The 23,497-nt window shown below is 40.5% G+C and overlaps 1 protein-coding gene across 1 annotated transcript in view; it reads left to right on the plus strand.

Moving 5' to 3' along the window:
• Positions 1–20,902, plus strand: part of clstn1 (calsyntenin 1) — a 35,824-nt gene extending 14,922 nt beyond the window's left edge. The window contains exons 5-21 of the mRNA XM_010781201.1: positions 3,849–3,878; positions 5,401–5,596; positions 6,998–7,206; positions 7,982–8,131; positions 8,410–8,595; positions 8,718–8,966; positions 12,285–12,406; positions 12,536–12,698; positions 13,072–13,122; positions 14,036–14,193; positions 14,403–14,551; positions 15,336–15,580; positions 16,552–16,722; positions 17,078–17,223; positions 17,747–17,882; positions 18,749–18,933; positions 20,644–20,902. Of these exons, the coding sequence (XP_010779503.1) occupies positions 3,849–3,878; positions 5,401–5,596; positions 6,998–7,206; positions 7,982–8,131; positions 8,410–8,595; positions 8,718–8,966; positions 12,285–12,406; positions 12,536–12,698; positions 13,072–13,122; positions 14,036–14,193; positions 14,403–14,551; positions 15,336–15,580; positions 16,552–16,722; positions 17,078–17,223; positions 17,747–17,882; positions 18,749–18,933; positions 20,644–20,838 (2,741 nt within the window). The 3' untranslated portion in view covers positions 20,839–20,902. The remainder of the gene's footprint in view (positions 1–3,848; positions 3,879–5,400; positions 5,597–6,997; positions 7,207–7,981; positions 8,132–8,409; positions 8,596–8,717; positions 8,967–12,284; positions 12,407–12,535; positions 12,699–13,071; positions 13,123–14,035; positions 14,194–14,402; positions 14,552–15,335; positions 15,581–16,551; positions 16,723–17,077; positions 17,224–17,746; positions 17,883–18,748; positions 18,934–20,643) is intronic.
• Positions 20,903–23,497: the final 2,595 nt, after the last annotated feature.

Genomic DNA, 23,497 nt, shown 5'->3' on the forward strand with positions numbered 1-23,497 from the left:
ACCCACCTGACGGGGCTTTAAAACAAACAACTATTGCACAGAAAGCATTAAGAAAAAACTCCACTAAAAGCAAGCCATGTTTCATATAAGCAGCGCATGCCTTTATGGGCTAAACCAGTGGTTCTCAAACTTTTTCTGTCAGGCCCCCCCTTTGGAGAAAAAAAGAAGTCGGGGCCCCCCCAACACAAATAGTCAGGCTCAGTGGTGGCGCCAGAGATTTATTTTGGGGGTGCTGTGGGGTAGCTTGACGTTTCATAGAGGGTGCTCAAACATTTAGGGTTTCCCATTAATGTACCGGGCGCTACAGTGGAATTTTCTACTGCAACAATCCCCACACATATACTGTACACAACGTACCCGCGACTGTTACAATGAAGGCTCGATAATCAGCTCACGGCATATAGGTGTAAGCAGGGGTAAAGTGCTATTTTTATAGGTGGTGTGTGGACCTCACATAGGGGGGTCTGGGGGCAAGCTCCCCCGGGAAGATTTATTTTTAAATATTGAAGTTGAAAGCATCAATCTGGTGCACTTTGAGAGCAACATGAAGAGATCTATGGATACATCTCTCAACACCTATATGAAACAGAACTGTAAACAGATTTACTTTTTCTTTATGGATATTTTACAAATCACCCTTTTAAACTTTATTCTTTTTTTAATGTCATATAGTATTTCATACCTGTTTTTAATTTATTCTCTTATTTTTTCATAACTAAGTTTTACCAGTCAAGAACAAAAATAAACATTATGAAAGAAATCACGTTACACACTTCTTTGGTCTGGTAATAAATATGAGAAGTACATAAGAGAAAGGTTTTTCGTTACTGTTCACGAGGTAAAAAACGTAATTTCACGGGAAAGTATAATCGTCCATGATAAATTTATTACGCTAAACGGTTTGTAAAGGAAAAAAGCCGATCCGCAATGTAAAAAAGACATTAACAAATGATTACTACTCAATTTGTTTTTATTCGAAAGGATTATTTGGGGGAAAATAAAACCCAGCCCTCTTATCAAAAGGAAATTCGAAGGAACGGACACCAAGATTGTGTTATTCACATTACTACAATGTAGAAGATAAAGAAATAAAAGGTTACATAAAACGAATTAAGAGATCCGACGTACTACCTTTTGTGTTTTCGAGTAGACCTTACACACCACGCCAAACAATTATAACAAAATAAAAAACTCTTTTTATTACTTACAACAGTTTCGTTACACAAACAGGAAATAACTTGGATTAAACAAAATTCTTACAACACTATGTTACGTACATCTATATTCTCTAATCCTACCGGTGAGGCGACCATCTCACATTGTGTTTTACGGAGATAAGTGTACTTTTTAGTTTGGATGTGTGAAGGAAGTACAGTGGGACTCGTTGATCCGATCTGAATTTGTCTTTTGGATATCGGTACATCGAGAAATTGAGTGTTTGTCAAGGTTAGGGCACCGGCCGGGGGGAGACATGAGCTTTTATAATGCGAGGCTCATATGCAATTTTCGGGAGTTTAATTGTCTATTTTTCACGGTACAGACCAGATTTTGTAGTGCCCTTTTACTTATAGATTGAATTATAATATTCCTTTATAAGTGTAATTGTATTGTTAGAAGTACAAATGAAACTGGATTGTGTTACCTGTGGTATCAAAACTCCATGTGTACTAAAATTAATACACGTCTGGTTCGAAAAAGGTACAAAAAATAATGAATTCAGGTTGTCTGAAAATGTCACTTCGAATGTTATTTTCCTTTAGTACAAACGGAGCAATTGTCCGATGTTCAAATTTATTATGACTCATATTAAGTTGTTCGGATTTTACCTTGTGGATTTTTCAGTACAACCGAATTTGCATCCCGATTTAATTTATATGGCATATAATTTCCTTTATAAGTTTACTTGTATTGTTAAAAGTACAAAAGAAACTGTGGTATTGTATCAACGACGCACAGAAATTGTATTACCTTATCAAAATTCATGTGTAGATAAAAATTATACACTCTGCGGGCCAAGGGTATAATTTTAGTAAACTTAGGTTTTCGGAAAGAAAAAGTCACGTGATGTGAGAATAAACGAATTTTGCGAAAATTTTACAGCCACAACAGAAAAATTAAGTTATTTCCAAGGTAGAATTAGAATTAACTCAAATTATATGTATGCTGAGGCTCGGAAAAATTGTATGATTTCAATTATCAATGGTAGAGAGACCATGACCACGAAACTAAGACGAAGTAAAGGGACACCTACCCGGTTACGTTAGTTTCACTTCTGACTCACAAATAGAAGGCGGTCCGGAGCGAGTACAAATCGCGGAACTGTCGTGACGAGTAGAGTCGACCACAAAGATGTGCGCTGGTGATAACTGGCCATTCGTACAACATGTGAAGGCCAACAACAACAGTAGAGGGCCACTAGGGCACTACGGACAAGACAACGGACTATGAATAATAGAATTGATGGGTATTAGGTCACCAAGGAGTTTCACCCCCGCGCGGTCCCCCCGCGTCTCCGTACTTGTCCCCCCCGCGCTCTCTTTGTCCTTCCTTTTTACCAATTTAGAGTAAATAAATAAAAATTATAAATTAAAAAAAAAATTTAAATACGCTAAGCTTTTATTATGTATGTTTGTCTATGTATAGCTATCCCAGTAATGTATCATCAAAGTTGATGTCTGAGTTCACTACACATAACCTTGCTCGGTAAAACACACGCACGGGTCGCTCCTTCTCTCTCTCTCTCGCGTGGACCATGTCTCTAAACAAACAACATCGAAAGACCACGATAGGGCGCTCGATTGCGATTGCCTATATTCCTCAAAAAGTTGTTGTTCTCACCGCCTTCTCAGAGAGGACAGTCTTGACTCTCTGAGTCACTTGGATTTCCTGAGAGAGTCACAATAGAGTCACCCAGGTTGTGGCAAAACCAGTTGGTAATTACATTGTCTAATAAAGGGCTCCGTGTGTGCAATATNAAAAAAAAAAAAAAATTAAATATTTAAAAAAAAAAAAAATGTATAACCATTTTTCCTCCTGGTCTCTCGCGCCCCCCCTGTCATGCCTCTGCGCCCCCCTGGGGGGGCGCGCCCCCCACTTTGAGAACCACTGGGCTAAACACATTGATGTGTATTTACTTTGTGCTTTTGACAGCAGAGCCGTCTTTAAGACACATTATAAACAAACACTTTAACAGGCATTGTTTTCAAATCAACAGGATTATGTAATAAGTTTTACAGCTAAAAATTTATTAGAACTCTCTTTTTCTTTTTTTTCTTTACAAATTATGCAAACTAATGTCCTAAGTCACGCATTTAGGTTTTTAATGGGGTAATGGAATATCCTGAAGTGATATATATGATTTATATATTTTTTTTTTCATGAATGGTATCGATGGTTTACTTTTTGAATATCCTACTCCTTTACAATAATTGACTATGTTTATGTAGGCAAACGATAGGCAGGCAAAATCATTAAAATATGCAATAATAAAGCTCTATTTCTATGATGGAACGGCCTTACGATGTGCCAGAGGCCACCAAATAAGCCTTTTACTGCCAAAGTCTTAACCCAGGTGATTCTACTTTTAGCCACTGGCTGGTTTCTCCATATCCTTCTGGAACGCCCTGTCATACACTTCATCATTTCATTCATCTGTACTCCCAACTTGCTTCTTATCTAATCATTCAATTCTTTTAACTGGCTGAAGACTTTTTGTTTGTGGGAAAGTACATATTTTCTGTCGGTCATTTTGTAAGCAAGAGTATCCTTTCTTTCCTCTCTGTGTTTTCTCTGAGATTCTAACTTGTCTTTTAACTGATCTGGGTTTATCTTCTCTCCCTTCCTTGTAGAGAGTTTTGAGGTGACTCTCACTGAAGAAGGTGATCTTGGGCTCTTTCTTCTGCCTTGTGCTTAGTTTTTACTATTAACCCACTAACTCAAAAAAACAGCATTCACACTTTTACACAGAAACTCCCGCCATGCTCTGTAATCTCCCCATTTGGTTTTCTCGATTTTATGTTTTTCTCACCCTTAATTTTTTGGACATCCAACAGCTGGATGAAAAGTGTGATGTGGGGCTGACTGTACTTAGAAATATCTGTGCATGAGACATCCATTGCAGTTTGCAGACCCTAACAGTTTTTCAGCTGTCACCAGGAAACAGAAAGCTGCTTTAAAACAGGAGTTTTCAGTCACTTTGCTACCATTTTATCCAATCCAATTCTTCAATTAACAAAATGGAAGGAACAGCTCATTTCTGAGACATTTGATTACAAGATAGAAAAAAACTGAAAGGACACAGATGATGATTTGACAACCTCTTAACACCCATGACAATTGGAGCAGAAATGTACACTAAAATGGGTGTTTTAAAGAGGATAAAAGCTCTGTATATGTGAGCATCTTAAAGGCATCATCTATGTTGGTGGTGCCTCTCTGTGACCTATAAGATCTATGCAGGTACAGTGACTCCTGTGGACTTTCTAACATTAAAGTCTTACACTGAAAGCTGCTGAGATTGTTAACTAATGCAAACTCTCTCTGCTACAAAGTTTCTGTTGTCGCATCTTTGCCTTAGTGGATCACTTGAGTTAATTCTCCACCACTAATCTCCACCATTAGCATGGCTGCAGTTGTCATTTGATGTGGATGTCAAGCAAGTTGATATTTCTAACCCCAGTTCACATCCAGTGCTGATTGTTTTAAACTGTTATAGTCGAAGTTCTCTTATTATTTGGATTTAATTTGCAGTCGTTTTGGGTGAAAGGCAAAATAACACAGGAAGAAATTATTGTCTTTAAAAACACATTTTACTGACTCAGTTTGTTTGTTTTTCAGACTAAGGGTTTTCATGAGTAAATTGGTGCCTATCATGACGCTATAATGCTCAAATATTTTAATTAATTTGTATGTATTTATCTTCATTATTGTTTCTATCATACAATAGACCTTAGTCATGAAATACATTATCTTTACTTCCAATAATGTTTTCTATCTTCTTATAGGCTTCATGAATTTGATTTCTAATATCTTAAGTACTTTTGTAAAATGCCTGTCCATATATTTTCGGTTTCTGCCTGCATGACTGGATGCAATGTTTTCAAGTGGCTTGGAAAAGACACTCCGTCTTCTATGATACTAAATGTCCCACACCCTCTCCCAACTCCCCCCCCAAGTACTCACCCATATGACAGTGCTTTTGGGCTTCCTCCACAGACACCACCCACCCCCAATCTACAACTCCCTGGCACCCAAAACCTGTGGCTGATCTTTTTCTCTTTTTTTTGCGTGAATTTATTGTTTTGTTTTTAACTTTTTTTAAAAATATTATTTGAAGAGAAAATGTCTCTCCTGATGTCAGTTATTTTGAACAAACTCTCTTTTGGCTCTTGACGTGTTCAGGTGAGATTTGCGGCTTCAGGATTCATGGGCAGAATGTCCCCTTCGAGGCAGTGGTCCTGGACAAGTCCACTGGCGAGGGGGTCCTCCGGGCCAAGGACAAGCTGGACTGTGAGCTGCAGAAGGAGCACACCTTCACCATCCAAGCCTATGACTGTGGAGAGGGTCCCGATGGCACCAACATGAAGAAATCCCACAAGTGAGTCAACCTCTACCAGTATAGAAGTGCCGGTACCACTTTACAATAAGACTACCCTTATAAAGAGTTTACGAATAGTTTGTAATTCATTTATTAATTAGGTTGTGAAAACTTTATAAATCCTTAATATGCTTTTATAAGACGTGAGATAAACTGGGCAACTGTGACCGGTTGCTTGCCAAATAGAGACCACATTTATCTGTACTGCTGTACAGCCTTATTAGAAATGGTAGTAACTCATTAATAAATGGGAATGTGTTTTACACTTTACAATAAGGCTCCCTTTTGGCAACTATAAATGTTAGTAACTTGTAAATAAATGGTCATAAAGAGATGCCAAGAAACATCAAGATGGAAGGAGGCAGCATCAACTCGGTGAACAACAGATACCAAGGATGTTGGCTGATGAAGAAGAGGAAGTAAGCTAGGTAGCCAATATGCTTAGTCATCTTGCCAAATAGTGAGCCTGTGTTGACGTATATGAAACTGGTTTATAAATGGTTCTTAACGATTACTGAAGTGTTTATAACCTAATTAAAACCTAATTATAAACCCTTTATCAATCCTTTATAAGGGTAGTCTTATTGTAAAGTTGTACCTAATCAGGGTGCAGAGGTAGTTCTGTCAATAAAAAGGGTTCTCAGTTCCCCTCACAGAAAGAGATAACGAAAAACAAACAGTTTATGTTGCATCATTTAGGGTGCTTTCACACCATATTGTGAATATTTTCCGTCTATGACGGATTCTTTTTAACATTGAAAGCAGTCCGTCATTTTGACAGATTAGAACAAACTCGGAACAGTGCCAATGCTTCCCCGCAGCGAGGCTCCGGTGTTATGCCGTGTTATGCATGCCCGCCAAAAAGGAAATGATAACGTTTCCAAACCTAACTTTGCCGTACAAATCATTGAAATGTCTGAGTTTTGGCTTTACGCTGTGCGCGCTCCCGCGAGGTGCAGTGGGCATGCATAACACGGCGCCCCCCCGTTGACAGTTCACTAGCGTGCTCTCTCTCCCCCCCCTCGTTAGAGTTGTGTAAAGGCCAACGGGTAATACTGGATTTTGACGGAAATGTTACGATCCTGTCCGTCAAAATGACGGGCAGCGAAAAAGTGTAGCGCAACCTCTGTCTCACACCTAACCTATTTTGGTGTGGTTCATATAAACTATGCTTTCACATAAAACAAACTGTAAAATAAAACGGAACATCAACCACAGGATTGTGCAGATGGTATGACAATAGATGTGGGATTTACCATTAGATTCGAAAAGCTAAGCTATTATTGAATCCCTCTGCTGACTGTGTGGCTGAAGTGGGACAATAGCATATTTCACTGTGGTTAGGCAAATGTTAATAAACATCCCCAGCCAAAATTGTCCTAACATAGCGTGCCTCTTTAGGGCCACCGTCCACATCCAGGTAAACGACATCAACGAGTATGCACCAGTGTTCAAGGAGAAGTCCTACAAAGCCACCGTTATCGAGGGAAAGAAGTACGACAGCATCCTGAAGGTGGAGGCAGTGGACGCCGACTGCTCTTTCCAGTTCAGTCAAATCTGCAACTACGAGATCGTCACCCCTGATGTGCCATTCACCGTCGACAAAGATGGTGAGCACTCACACTTAGCAGACTTGTGTTTGTCCATGCCTGAGGGAAAGCAGCAGTGCATGCCTAAGAGCCACGATTTTATTGACACACATCACATTGATCCGTATAAAACAAAGTCATTTGGAATTCAAGGCCGCTTGTTGTCTTGTTAGACGATGACCGTCTCCTTGAAATGTCACCGGGGTTGCTCGTTTGTCTCGGACTGAAGGATTATTAATCTGAGTGTGTCTTGTAAAACAAAAATAAAAGATCCAGTTAAAAATACATCAGATAACTAGGCTCAGTGGATGTGACACCTGGCTTTGATAGAAAAGGAAATGCAGACAGGTTATAATAGGAGGAGAACAAAAGGTGTGGGGTGCATAATGTTGATGAAGGTGCTCAACTGTGACAGCTAATTAGTGCTGGAAGGAAAAAGACCTGAGACGAGATCTAATCGTATTCAAACAAATTCCATCACTTCATTTGAATCACATGCATGCTAATCAGGCTCTGCATAAACATTAGCTTGGTGACTCTCAATATAGCATCTTGAAGAACACCAGGCAAATCAACAATATCCTAATGTGGCCCTAAAGAGAAGTCAATCATATATGTTGCACTTTTCATTCAGCTTGACAGTAAATGACATTTGTATTCGGCAGCTTTTTGAAATAATTAAAATATCTTTGTTTTGGCATGCTGTTCAGTAGCCCAAATTGTGTTTTATTACTTTCCTAGCACAGCTGGAGCATTAAACAAAGGGCGCTCTCTCATTCTTTTCTGTTTCACACAGGTTTTATCAAGAACACAGAGAAACTGAGCTACGGCAAGGAGCGCATGTACAAGCTGACTGTGACCGCCTACGATTGTGGAAAGAACCGTGCCTCCGAGGATGTTCTGGTCAAGATCAGCGTCAAACCCACCTGCAAACCCAGCTGGCAAGGTATAAAAGCTTTCCTCTGATCACTGTTACCCTCCAACCATCACTGTTTAGGTGGATGCCGTGGACAACAAGGCTATTTGATTCCTTTAAGCCTCAAGGCCTTTATCATGTTTGTAAGAATGGAAGTACTTCTTATACAGTAATTGCTATTGACAGCCCCTATATTGACAGCTCACGCGTTAGCGGTGCTGTGCTGAAGGACATATTTTCATTCTCTCTCTCTCTCTCTCTCTCTCTCTCTCTCTCTCTCTCTCTCTCTCTCTGCTCTCATCCAAAAGGCTTCAATAAGAGGATTGAATATGAGCCTGGCACAGGCAGCCTGGCCCTTTTCCCCAGCATGCACTTGGAGACCTGTGATGAGCCAATCACGTCCATCCGAGCCAACATTGAACTGGAAACCAACCATATTGGAAAGGGCTGTGACCGTGATACCTACTCTGAGAAGTCACTGCACAAGCTGTGCGGTAAGTACCTGCCCCACTGGAAATGGTTACCGGTAATGAGTCCCATTTTTTTTTTTTTTGATTTTTTAATGAATACTAATTCATCTTGCCGATTGCCTTTGTGCTATTTGATGGTTTGTTAGGAGCCAGCACCGGCACCGTGGAGCTTCTGCCTGCACCCAGCAGCGCCGCTAACTGGACCGTCGGCCTGCCCACAGACAACGGGCATGACAGCGACCAGGTGTTTGAGTTTAACGGCACTCAGGCCATCAAGGTTCCCGAAGGCATGGTGAGCACCAGCCTGAAGGAGCCCTTCACCATCTCTGTGTGGATGAGACACGGCCCCGGGGCCCACGAGAAGGAGACCATCCTCTGCAACTCTGACAAAACAGGTAACATCCTGGTGACGATGGTAATCTGATATTATATCTGATATTATAGGGATGCACCGAATATTCGGCCACCAAAAGTTATCGGCCGAAAATGGTTAAAAAGGCCCTTTCGGCTTTCGGCCGAAAGGGCCTTTTTAACCATTTTCGACTTGAGATGCATTTTTACTGATCAAATCCCCCAGTTTGGCTTTCAGGCAACTGTGGCTGCGAGGGAGTGCAGTCGCCTTTCAGTTGCAATGTTGTGAGTTCGATCCCAGCCCTGTGCAGCCAACATGTAGATGGATCCTTGGGCACGATACTTAACCCAGATCTGAGCTAAAGGGCACATTGGTGAATGATGACTTGTCGTATGTAAGATTGGATAAAGTGCTATATGACTACAGTCCATTTACCATTTTACCATTTAATCAAAGTGTTTAATAAATTGGTATGGGTTTGAAGGCAAAACATACAATAAACATGCAGAGCAAAAGGCAAGAGTGGCCAACCTACCATATAGATTCAAATAGAGTATCGCTACATCGTACCATGTTTGATGGCTGTTTACATAGCCAAACACATTTTTATTTTGTTTTTATCAAATTGAAGTAAAACGTTTAACTTTTATGTTAACATATTCATACACTCAAAAACTACAGATTGGTATTTAGACATTAATGCCAGAAACACATTGAAGCAGAACTAAAAAAAACATAAAACGTATTTACGCATCGTTTTAGACTGTCAATGTGGCATACTCATTATTGCGGCATATATGGTTTCTGAAAATGTGCCAATAAACTAAATGTTGTAACTTCAGGCTATAATCAGTGTTGATGCTCAGCTGGCTCACATGGAAACTTCCTACCTTTTTCCTATTGGTCACCAGTTGGACATTTTGCAAGCAGTCACAAGCTTCTTATTTCATATTGACTGTAAAGTCTCTGCCATGGACAGCGAGAGGCCATTTATCAGCTTCTGTTTGACCGCCTATATAATAAAGTATTACATCACAACCTTTGTGCGCTGAACAGGAAGCTGATCGAAGCACCATTCATAGCATTCAGCGCAGTGCCACAGAAAGAGAAATGACTCGACATTCAGTTCATTTCCTCCTCATTTGAGTCTTTAGCTCTTAAGACAGACACTTTATATCAAACACTGACACTGCGAAGCGTGGACATAAGATTTGGACCATAAATATGACCTCTATAAATATTACCCCCTATGAAGGGGGGTATCAATTATGTTCACTATCAAATTCATCTTTTGTTCACAATTGTTGTTTTGTATATAAATGTATTATTCAGTTAAATCTATACAAATAATTTAGCCTGTGAGGACACGAGAGAGCTTAATATGCCTCAGTGTGTCTGAGTCTCACCAGCCACGTACATTACCCTCAAATATTGCTGTTATGACAAAAAAGCAAGCAGAATAAAGCATGAACCTTAACATTTGTAATGTTGGGTCCACAGGGATGTAACTACATAATTGCCCTCTAATATGGATAATATAAATATAGCAAATGATCCATATTAGAGGGCTATTATGTAGTTACATCCCTGCCTTGGGGGAAATGTAGCACATTACTTTAGAAGAGTTACCTGTAGTCCAGTATGAGACATTTCATCAATATCTCAACTAACAGCAAATCAATTATATTTTCATTTTGAAAAATGAAAAAATGATGTTCCTAAAAGGGTGGCCTTTTATTGCTGTTGTAGATTATCTTAGATATATATCACGGTCGCCTAGATATTATTTATCTAAATGAAAGGAAGATTCAGCCTTTTAGTCTGTTAATGGAGGAACCTTGCCCTCCATTTGAAAATGTGAACCTATAGCGGATCCTCTCTAATTATAGTGCCAGATATAATATCACAGATTTTTGTCAGATATTGCTATAGACTAAGCCTATAGATGCATAATGAGAAAAGTACTGTAAATATCTGCTTAATAGCCAGTTTGTGTTCATGTGCAGATAAGCTGTGACATTTTACTTCCTCCTCAGAGAACCATCCATACGGTAGAATCAGTTGGCCGTGGAACTGGTTTCAAAGAGATCTTTTCTGCCACTTTGAGAACCTGTCGAGGCATGTTCGTCAATTAAAAGAACAAGGAGGGCCATGGCAATCGTGTGTTTAATCATTAAGCTCACAGCGACAAGTCTGTGCTTGTAACTTACAGCACTCATGACTCATTTACTGCCCCCTTTGTTTAGTCATCATTTGTTAACATTAAATTAACAAAAGGACTATAGCCTACACAATTCCATGTGATATGTTTCAGTTATGTTTTCGCTTCTCAGTGCCTTTTATGGAGTTCTACCACTTTTGGTTGAAAAGTACTGAAGCTTGTACATGTCATTCTTTCTACTCTTGCAGTTAAAAAAGAAAAGAATACCTGCAGCTATTTTGATGATCCTATAAATCCTTATTGTAACTTTTAACAACAATTTGCAGACATTTTTAGATTTCCTGCTTTCCTCAGTTTTCTTTGGGTTTTAGACTGAAAAAACAAAACATATAAAAGACACTTTGATGGACTGCCACTAGGATAGATATTTTCTGATATTTATTATTTATTTTTGAGCAGACCATTAATCAATCTAGAATACGCATATTAATCGATAATGTAAATAGTCGTTTGTTGCAATCCAATCCACTTTATTTCTATAGCACATATTAAAAACAGAGGGTTTACCAAAGTGCTTCACAGCAAACATAACATTATAATAAAATATAATATTACAATAATAGATAAAAGGCACACATAAGAAAAGCTAAAAGGCACACATAAGAATACATACAAGGCACATAAAGGCTATGGACAGACAATAAAAGCATACAAATAGGATAGCAGGACGTTCCAGAGCCTGGGGGCTACCGCTGAGAAGGCTCGGTCTCCCCTGGTCTTTTTCTTGGTTTTAGGGACTACCAGCAGCAGCTGATCAGCCGACCTCAAAGCCCTTGAGGGGGTGTACACCTTTAGGAGGTCCGAGATGTACACATCGCCCATTAAGCGAGTTAAAAACAAACAATAACATCTTAAAATGAACTCTAAAATGGACAGGAAGCCAGTGGAGGGAAGCCGGAATTGGGGTGATGTTCATGCTTGCGTGTTCCTGTAAGCAGCCGAGCCGCAGCGTTTTGTACCAGCTTTAGGCGTGCCAGCGAGGTCTTGTTTAGGCCGGCATAAAGTGCATTACAATAATCTAGACGCGTAGTAACAAAGGCATGAATTACACGCTCAAAGTCTAAAAAGGATAAAACCGGTTTAATTTGTTTTGCAGCCCTATTTCATATCTTAATCTCCTCTCTTTATTCTCCCCTGCAGAGATGAACAGACACCACTACTCGCTGTACGTCCACAACTGCAGGCTCATCATGCTCCTACGCCAGGACCCATCAGAGGCCGAGAACTACAAACCAGCCGAGTTCCACTGGAAGCTCGACCAGGTCAGCTGCTGCTAACACCAAACATTGTCTTTAGAGAATGATAGCGTTACGCTATATTTCGCTAAGAGTAGGTGTGCTATTCTCAGTCCATCTTACAGTTCTTAATTCCCTCTGTCGTGTTCTTCGCAGGCTTGTGACAAAGAGTGGCATCACTATGTGCTGAATATCGAGTTCCCCACTGTGTCTCTGTTTGTGGATGGGACCACCTTCGAGCCCTTCCTGGTCACAGAGGACTACCCACTGCACTCCTCCAAGATCGAATCCCAGCTCACCATCGGTGCCTGCTGGCAAGGTACACTCTTCAATATCTCTTGTTGGAGGAATGCTTTAACGTTAAATTAATCATATTTCAGTATTGGGATAAAGTGTATTAACTTATAAACAAGTCAGAAGCACAAATACATTCTAGAGAATGTGTGCATTTTTGTGGTTTGTGTAACATTTTGCCTTTTTTGGTGGCTAGTAAAAAGGTTTAGTGAAAGCTTTAATTCTACCTGATAATGTGTCATTATATGTGTTGATTAGTGCTAGTGATGTGCACGTTTTTGTATGAATTATTTCTCAAATGATGCACCATGGCTTTGTATTTAGCGTTGAAGTCTCTGCTACAGATCCTCAACCTTCATCCCTGTCTCTCCTTGCTCTCTTGTTTCTGTCCTTTACAGACAACTCAGGACATGACAATGACACTGAGTCAGTCTCTGAGCCCACCTCAGGTTGCTCAAATCTTTCCCTTACTCCTTAAATATGTCCATGTGTCCACAATGTCCCACCATGCTAACTGCATTATCATACCATTACGACTAGAATGATTCTTACACATTCTAGATACAGACAGATATGTTTGGAGCATGATGCAGTGTGGATGATAGTCCTTTTATCTGCCTGTGTATTGCATTTGTTTTTGTATTTTCTTAATTCTTCCTTCATTCACTCCTCTCACTACATCAACCAGATACACAAGCAGAGCAGAACATTGATTGCATGAGCATGAAATGTTGACCTGGCTGCAGCATTTTGCTCCTGCAGACTGTTCTTTCATAACATGACCTTTGGGTCAGAAGCAGCAACTCCTCCATATCAGATAACAGAGCTACTGCAACACACACACACACACACACACACACACACACACACACACACACACACACACACACACACACACACACCCCACACGGTGGCTGTGACCTGGACCCAGGATTGATGCACACACAGCAATACTACATTTCTCAGTTATACTAACATTTCATTATAAGGTGACTAGAGAGGATTCATTTCACCATTATTTGATGTAATCCCCTTTTTAAGTTTCTTTTTTTTCAGTCATTTTTATTTTTACAGTAAGGCAGCGGCTCACCCTGTTAATGCAGATGTTGCATGTTTAAGGCGTGTAAAAGCTCATCCATCATCCCCACTGTCTCCTCCTCGTGGCCCCAGGGCACCCATACTAACTTGCATGAACGCCATTCACGCCAGCATTGCACATTGAGATAGCATGGTTCAATCACCAGCCCAGAAATGGTGAAGTCTGTGGAATATAGACTTGAGTAACTCTGTGTGTGTGTGTGTGTGTGTGTGTGTGTGTGTGTGTGTGTGTTACTTTCCACATCACTGTTGTGATATGTCCAGGTGGAAATGCTAAGATGGCTCAGTTTTTCCGGGGCAACCTAGCGGGGCTAATGATCCGCTCTGGCAAGCTGGAGAACAAGAAGGTGATCGACTGTTTGTACACCTGCAAGGAAGGACTGGACGTGCAGCTGCCTGAAGAGATAGCTTCAGCTGTCAAGGTGAGCAGAAGGCAGTGATTTAGAGACACAAAACACACTCAGTCAGTCAACCTCTGAGGCTTGTTATCCTAGTGGGGGAAGGAAAGAAATGTCAAAAAAAAAAAGTCAGCTGTGTTAGACATGAATTTAACATTTCAGCTCTAAGGTTAGCACTGAGGGGTTACCCATTCTTGCCTGAAATCTCACAGTCACCTAATTTCTCCTCTCAGGTTGAGTTTAACCCCAACCAGTCCTCTCTGACCGTGGAGGGAGACGACATCGATGCCTTTGACAAGGTCATGCAGCACATCTCCTACCTGAACTCTCGCCAGTTTCCCACTCCTGGTATCAGGCACCTTCGCATCTCCACCACCGTCAAGTAAGTAGCCAAAAATATCCCAAAAATACTTAATATTCAATGTCAGTCATTTGTCAGTCAGCAGCACCCGGAGTGTATGTAACAGGTTTGTTCTGAATAATAGACATTCAGAGAGGGTTCATCTTTGTGCTTTAAATGTGAGGATGGTTTCATGAGGTAAAATAGAGGTCAGGAGTTTTTTGTAATTTCCATAACAAAGAGACAACACATACAAATTGTTCAGGCTTGGAGAATGACAGATGAGCTGTAGGATTTTGCATTTAGTTTTTCAGTTCTCTTTGATGTAGATTTTCTTAACAACAATCATGTATTTAGAGACTGGATTGTGAATAACAAATCTGCTCAGTGTTTACAAATGATGTATGAAAGCAATTTATTCAGACCTAGGTTTCTGCTGAGCCTACAGCAAGATCCGTTCCAGTTAGTGCTGCAGAAACGTTCCTTTTTTTAATTATTTTTTTTATTTGCATATGCAAAGATCTGCATCGTGGAATGATAAATGAGGCAATCTTTTTCAATTTTCATTATACTTTAAGTTTCTACCGGTGAATGCAACCCTCCAGCTGTTGGTGTACATCTTACCAAACGTGGAGACACAGTATAATGAGCAGTTTATAGCTACATGGGTTGCATAACTGCGAAATGAGAATTGACTCCACTTTTAGATTGTAAGATTCTTAAAATGCCCCTTTTTGCCTTTCAAAGCAGAGGGAGAACCAGCAATTTAATAGAAAAGTGTCGAAGATCCAGGTCACCAAGTATTTAAACTCAAATCTTCCCGCAGATGCTTCAACGAGGAGTCCTGCGTATCAGTGCCAGATGCTGAAGGTTATGTGATGGTGCTGCAGCCCGAGGAGCCAAAGATCAGCCTGAGCGGGATCGATCACTTTGCCCGCAGCGCCGCAGAATTCGAGAGCCAGGAAGGTGTGACGCTGTTCCCCGAGCTACGCATCGTGAGCACCATCACCCGCGAGGTGGAGGCTGATGCTGAATCTGAAGCAGCAGAGGGAACTGATGATGACCCTACAGGTATGAGAAATGCACTCGTGCCCTTATTTTAACACCGGATTCTGTTTTAAGGAACATGGAAATAAAGCCAACCCATTTTAGTATTCTTTGTTAGGAAGTTTGATTTCTACTTAACAAATACTGCCACATATGTAATCTTAGTCTTAGGCAGTGTGATTCATTAATTGCTCCATCTATTGCTTTAGTTAAATGACCTTGCACAGTTGATAGTGGTGTAGCTGTACATTAGCAGGTGATCTGGAGGATTAAGTCTAAAGGCCGAAGGGATTGGGTAGAGTAGAGAAGGAGGGTGCAAAGATAAGTTGTTTACTACTTTATGGGAGGGGCTGTGAGCAGCCAGCCATCTGCTCGTATATGAGCTAAGACGTTCAGACAATAGACGTGACGCAGATACAGCGAGATGCAATGTCCTGTGGTGAACAGCAGGCATTATGGGACAAAAGGACTCCCTGAGATCTGCTGCTGTTACCTGCGTTACCCTGCCCCACCTTCCTCAGGACACAAGAGATGTCACAGCAGATGAGCAAGAATCAAAGATCTCATCACATTCTGACTCAAATAGATATATAACATGTTTACGAAACAATAAGTACATTTTGAAAGGGTTTAAAGAAAGCTTTTACACAAAATGGCAGCCTTTTCTTTATTACTTTGCAAACTACTTTGTAAACAACAGATGGTGATAAGGGATGTGTCCTAATTTTAACCAAACTATGCTGATTATATAATTATTCAGTTATACCCTTACAGCTTTGACTGATTTGCCCAGTTTCTATTTTATACATTTAAAACAGTTTTATTTGTTGTAGCAAAACATTTAGATATTTGTTGTTTGGGGTACTGTACTTGTCCTTAGCTTACAACATTGATGTTGGCGTACAACAAGCTTGCATTACAGACCCAATGCACACTCCTCAATTTGAGAAGGTCCCTACTCACATCTGAATATTTTCCCTCCATTGTTCATTCAGTCCAAGAGACCGTGGTGTCAGAGGAGATCATGCACAACCTGGACACCTGTGAAGTGAGCGTGGTGGGAGACGAGCTGGACGGGGAGCACGAGGGTCTGGAGGTGGACATGTCTCAGCTGCAGCAGCACAGCCTGGAGATGAGCTCCTCTAACCTGGGACTCGTCATCACCGGTACACACAGCCCACAGCACTGATATCAGGACATGAACGAATCTGCTTTGTATAAAGAATACATTCTTTAGTATAGTAATATTAAGGACTCGCATGTGAACAAATGTATAATGTACCTGTGTAAGTATTTAAAACGTAGGCACTCGCATTGTTAACTAGACTGATTTAAGGTCATAGTTACCAAGTCTACTCAGATTATGATTTTTAAAGATACATTTTCAAATATAACCCATTCTTTTTAGAAACATGCTTCCCTGCAACAATTCTCTACTCCTTAAGAGAGCTTTTTCTGAGACGTTCTGATGACTGCTGATCATATTTCTCTTTGACACGAGCTCTCCTCTGGGTGTTTCAGGTGTGAACACCATGGCAAACTACGAGCAGGTCCTGCATCTCATCCGTTACAAGAACTGGCACACAGAGGCTCTCTTTGACAGGAAATTCAAACTGGTCTGCTCTGAACTCAACGGCCGCTACATCAGCAACGACTTCAAGGTCGAGGTACGACTGAGCATGCGTCAGCTACGTCACAAAACAGTGACACATTCACAAAGAGGAGTGCAAGCAGCAGTGATGGAAAATGACTAAGCACATTCAAGTACTCTAATTAAGTACAATTTTGACGGAGTCGCCCTTAACTGTTTCCATTTCCTACAGTTTGGAAGCAGATATTGTGTCAGTTAGTTAATTTTTCTGCAACATTTAAAGTATTGAACAGATAAATGCATCAATTATAATTCAGTGTAATCATGTTTAGATGATTCTGAAATGGGCCATTGTGCACAATGAGTGCTTGATAGTATAACTTGATGTAATACGTTGTAAGTGCAGGACTTTGACTTGTAACGGAATATTTTACATTATGGTAAAGCTACTTATACAAACAAGTTGAATGAATACTAAATACTTCTTCCACCTCATGCACCGCTAATGTTCCAAAAAGCATTCATTTGGCTCGAGCTACATCTCAAATGGAGATTTGTCGGGAACTTTTTGTGAAAGATTGTGTTTGTATTCTTTCTAGGTTAATGTAATCCACACAGCCAATCCTGTGGAGCAGGCCAACAACGCCATGGTGCAGCCCAACTTCATCAACCCTGTGCATCACGCCTCTCTGGATCTGTCCGGGCACAACCTGGTCAACGCTCACCAGGCCTCAGGTACTGCAACATGGGAAACGTTAGGGTTCAGAATACAATACAGAACATTTCTGCCTTTGTCCTTTGCATTATACAAACAACACTGTGTCCACCGTTTCATTTACCTCTCCTAATGCATCCATTTTGTTGAAATGATCCTCCCTTTCAAGAAGACAAAAACAAATTAATTTCCGTTTCAGTGCCACTTAACAAATTCTGCTGCAACATGTAGAAATCCTTTACATCTCGGCTGAAAACAACAACATATTTTTAAATAATAGTTGAACTTGATCACTATTGCTGACTGAACCGTCACCTTATAAGAGCATTCCACTCATGCGTTTAAATGAATAACAAATGTAATAATCAACTAGTAATCTTTTCTCTGTGTTGTTGCTATAGGAAACACATTTGGCCTCTGGTGTAACAAGCATTGCTCACGGATGGATTACAATCTATTAACCAGAAATAGGGCACGTAGGAAATTACTGGTTATTTGCCTTTTTTTTTTATGGCACAAGTTAAGGGATTACACTTGAGTGCTGTCTGTGACATCTGCACACGCGGTGGTCTGAGCACAACCTTTTATTTCCCGACTGCAGTAATCCTCTGGGCTGTCAGGATCACTAAGCCTGCCACACAGAGAGGCCCCGTCCTGCTAATATGGGGTAAAGTGGAGAAGGTTGGAGGGAGACAGAAAAAAAGCGTGTTAATGAAAGACGCACACCTAGAGCTTCCGAAAGCATTCATCCGCAGTTTAGTAAGAAGCCATTAACATCAGGGCTGACTCACTGGGAAACTGAAGCCCTTGAAACACTCCTCAGAGACGTGACTCCACAAATAAAAATGATCTAACCTTTTTATTCTGTGTGTTTGCTTCATCACAGTCGTTCCCAGCGCAGCCACCATTGTCATCGTGGTGTGCGTTAGCTTCCTGGTGTTTATGATCATCCTGGGCGTGTTCCGCGTCCGAGCCGCACACCAGGGCACCATGAGGGACCAGGAGAGCGGCAAGGAGAACGAGATGGACTGGGACGACTCAGCCCTCACCATCACCGTCAACCCCATGGAGGTACAAATACATTCTGTTAGAAAAATATCACTCGTCACCGGCTTGGTCTTCAATATCAGGATACATGTATTTATTATCCTTGCAAGAATGGAAGTAGTCACACAGAGCTGCGTGGGACAAATAGATCCCCGAATAGTGTCCTTGACATGCTTATATACAAGAGTGTTACAGTCACAATGCAGAATGCAGAATACCGGTTCAAAGCAGTATTCAATGTTTGGTTCAGATTAGCTAAGGCCTGCGTCAGCAATAAACATGACAGTCATATGCCTATCTCCATAGAGGCTGTGTCATCATGTTAATCGTTGTCACATAGCTATCATATGCCTAAAACAGTGTGTCCTGATGCTCTTCTAGGTAATCATACATCCTGTTACGTACACAGCTACGTAGGGCTTTTATTATCATGTGCTACTCTGATATTGGAAGAGTACTTTCAGTATTTTCTAAACACATTCAAAAAAATGTGGTTATTAGCCTGAGCAAAGGAGAAGAGAATTTCACTTCTCAACAAAATGTGGTCGGGTTACAGCTTTCTACCTGCCAACGCTCGGGCTGATGCTGTGACTGTGGCCTAGTTTCATCTGAGCTTTTGTGATTGGCAGCCCGGTGGGCATGGGGGAAGAGACTTTGTCGAAGATATTTATGGAGCATTATCTCGCTAATAAAAGTTGCAGTAGCACGTGTTTTAGTCATTAAGAAGTAGACTTTGAGGCACAATGTAATGGATAGAAGGATGACACATTGCCATTTAGATTCGTTCCCTCTAACCCTCGCTTTCACTTTGCATTTTTGTCTGGTTCTTTATCCTGAGAAGATGAAGGCTCCGTTTACAGCTTGAAGCCGTTGAAAACAAAATGCAGTATCGCCAACTATTTTCCAAAAATCGTCATGGTACTCTTTGACTACTGTCTTCTAATCTAGAGGAATGCGTCTGCAGTATTTACAGCTGCTTTAGGGAAATTGAACTGTCAGCCTGAATCACATCACTGGTTGCAGTAGAACAGCATCCCTGTTTAGTGAGACTCGCACATTTGTACAAGTGAGCCCCAAATTAAACTCTGCTGTGGGGAATCTAGCCTTTTTCAACTGCAGTAAATGATGAGAAAAATCCAAAGGTATCTTACACTGTGTTCAGTGAGAACCAGAAATGCTGAATTTAGCATAAGAAATGTTCTTTCTTTTGTCCTAAGCATCACAAAGCAGTCAGGTTGAGATCAAATGCATGTTTTATTACTGATATTTATGTGCCTTTCTTAGACGGCTAGTTGTAGTATACAGTTATCAGTTAATACAAGAAAACAAGGTTGGGTTATGAAATAAAAAACTGTTTAAAAATAATGATGGTATTAGATCATGTCAACGTGAATGCACTTGGGGAAAAGGCGGGACACCCTGACATGTTTGATGGATTGTGTTTTTAGCACTGTCAGAAAAGAATGATAGCCTTTAGACGGCCTGGGATAATTTCACTTCAAAGGAAGAGGGTTTCAATATTTTATTAAAATAATTGCCTCAATTACTTTCTAAGAATTGCATATTCGACACATTTAGAGCAGGATGTTAGGATGTGCCTGTTCCTAAGTCAGTTGGTACTGGTGTAAATGTGTGAATCTACATCCAGGCAGGCAGCGGTTTTGATCTATAAATATATCTATTCTCGTGTCTCTTCACTAACAACCCCACCATCTTCCTCTGTCTTCAACACAGACTTACGAGGACCAGCACAGCAGCGAGGAGGAGGAGGAAGAGGAGGAGGAGAGCGAGGACGGAGAGGAGGAAGATGACATCACGAGTGCTGAGTCAGAGAGCAGCGAAGACGAGGAGGGGGCAGAGCCGGAGGACCAGCAGGCGGCCAGCAGACAGCAGCAGCTGGAGTGGGATGACTCCACCCTCACCTACTAAACACACACACACACACACACACACACACACACACACACACACACACACACACACACACACACACACACACACACACACACACACACATATATATAACACTAAACACAAGCTCACACACACATCACAAACACATCACCGACTCACACTCACTCACATCCACACACACACACCCCCCTACAAGGAGCCATGATGTAAAAAAAGAAAAAAGAAAAGCTAAAGAAAAATTCCCTTCTGCGTATATATGGTCAAGGCTTTCCTGTTGTTATCTTAGTGGTGGTACTCAGTGTAGTGTAGTCATCACGGATTGCTGATTTTTACTGTTTATTTTTGTATTTATTATATTTTAATTCCCAGGAAAGCTTGGCCTACATTTGTTCTGAACTGTGTGAGGAAGCCAACCCTGCACTTTTTTTGTTTTCTCTCAGACGTAAAGCGATCATATGGAGACTTTTTTTCCCCCCTAATGTATATTCTTTGCATAATGCTTTTAGATTTGTTCGCCGCTAATCTCACGTATAAGCTTGACCTGAGTTCTCTTGATTTGTAGTCCGCAGCGAAACAAAACAATGCTTTCAACGAGCAGACCGCATTTTATTTAATTTTTTTTAAATTCTTTTAGTGCATGAGCATATTTGAGAAGTCATATGTGTAGAGGAATACATTGCTTTTTAAAGATTTTGTAAATATAAAGAAACCATGTAATTAGTCGATGTGTTAGTGAAGGCCTACTCAACGGGGTCCAATATCTAAAATGACGCAGTTCGTAATGTAGAATATTTGTGTCACACAGGCTGTAGCATGTTGCTAAATTTCCGCGAAAGCTGTTCCATCATGCTTGTATAAAAATGTCTGCTTCTTGATGAGAAACCCAGGACTGTTGAGCGGAGGTTTCCATGACAAAGTGGTAGCCATTTTGTCTTTTTTTGCAAAGAGGAAAATCATTTATTTCTGTTTCTGGTAGGCAGGACTGGTGGATGGTTTTAGCTTCATACATTGCCCTCCTTTGCTTGCACAGGTAGCAATGCTCTACTCCGGGCGTCAGTGTATTTCATTCCCAAAAGATCTCACTGTTGTACAGAAGAGATTTTCTTTTTGTTCAGAGTAATAATACTTGGAGAAAAGCTAATGTACAAATGGACATGTAGTGTAAAACGGTACAAACACAAGGCCAACAGGTACTGTGGGCGGTTTTAAATATGGGTACAAACTTTTATCTGCCAGTGTATTTGGACTCAGCTGCTATAAAAGCTGAGTCTGTTACCCTGTCCTGCTGCGCTGACTGAAGTAGGGAGGAAATAAACCTTTAAACTCCTGAAAGAGCAGAGACTGAGCTTTAGTGCAGTTTGGATGTGTGGTGCAGTCGCTGGCTTTTATTTGGAGGGGAGAAATTAAATGAAAGTACATTTCAGGATGTTGTTGCAATTTTATTTTTCACGTCTCGCGGCTTCTTAACCTGATATAATAAAACATATTTTTAAACCGGTTTCCTATAGCAAAAACTGTACAGTCTTTACCTTAGGACTTACATCTGAGGTTATAACTGCATAAACTACAAAAGGAAAACATTTAAAAATTGATCTTCTTGTTTGAATCTTAAAAGGAATTATTTTGGTCGTAGACCACCAGATTTTATCGTACACGAAACTGTACTGTAGAGTTGTTTACAGATATTTGTTTACATTTGGTAAACTTGTTTTCCTTCTGGTATTAGTATAAAGCTTATACAATTGATTGGGAAAAGATATCCAACCTCTATCTCCTCCCAGACACTGTTGTCCATCACTGTTGTATACATCTTTCACACAACCAGATACAAATATTCCCTCACGCTTAGTGTTTGTTTTCAAGTTAAAATGTTAACCTTTCCCAAACCTGCATTAACTAAAGCGGAACAAATTTGGGAGCTTCAAAGTGAATGGAACGTGGCATTATCCGGCTGGAATATGTTTGTGATTTGAGTCTCGTATTTTGCATGCACATCTATTTTTGGAGGCCACAATTGAACTCAAACACATTCGAGGCTCTTTTTCTTAAAGACGGTTTCCCGGCTTCTGTTGAGGGTTTGAGTCACACAGTTATTTTTCTTAAGCTGAAATAATTTATAATTTTAAAAGTTCTGTGTTGGAAATGTAGTAACAGTCTCCCCTCCATGATGACTTGGACTTTAGATAAAAAGGTGGCCAGGTCAGAGCCGGCTGAGATGGGAGTGCCTTTTTCCGATCATCGCGCAATTAGCAGGTCTAACAAAAGAAACACTCATCCGTGCTCTTTCTATTTGTGGCCATTTTTGTTTTTTATTTGTATTTGTTTAATGCTAGATTTCTTACTGAGCTGGGGATTATATTTTGTTTCCGTTTGTTGTAACAATAGTCCACTGCTAGGTTTATTAAAGTGAAAAAATGTTTTACATAGATGTCATGTGTCCATGTTGTGTAGAGGAAGTAGATCCATATTGTATCTTCTATAGAAATTGTACTAAATCATTGACGGAGTCCACCTTTAAAAAGATGTACAGTACATTATGAAATTGCTTTGGCAGCATACATGAGTATACTGTAAACTGGCCTATTTGTGTATAGTGGAAGGTCATTTTGAACAGTGTCCTATTGCCTGAGTGGTTGGGAAATGATTTTGAGGGCAGCATGAAATTCACAAGAAC

This window comes from Notothenia coriiceps, unplaced genomic scaffold (assembly GCF_000735185.1).
Source record: "Notothenia coriiceps isolate Sejong01 unplaced genomic scaffold, NC01 NC01_scaffold00022862, whole genome shotgun sequence".
Classification (NCBI taxonomy): domain Eukaryota; kingdom Metazoa; phylum Chordata; class Actinopteri; order Perciformes; family Nototheniidae; genus Notothenia; species Notothenia coriiceps.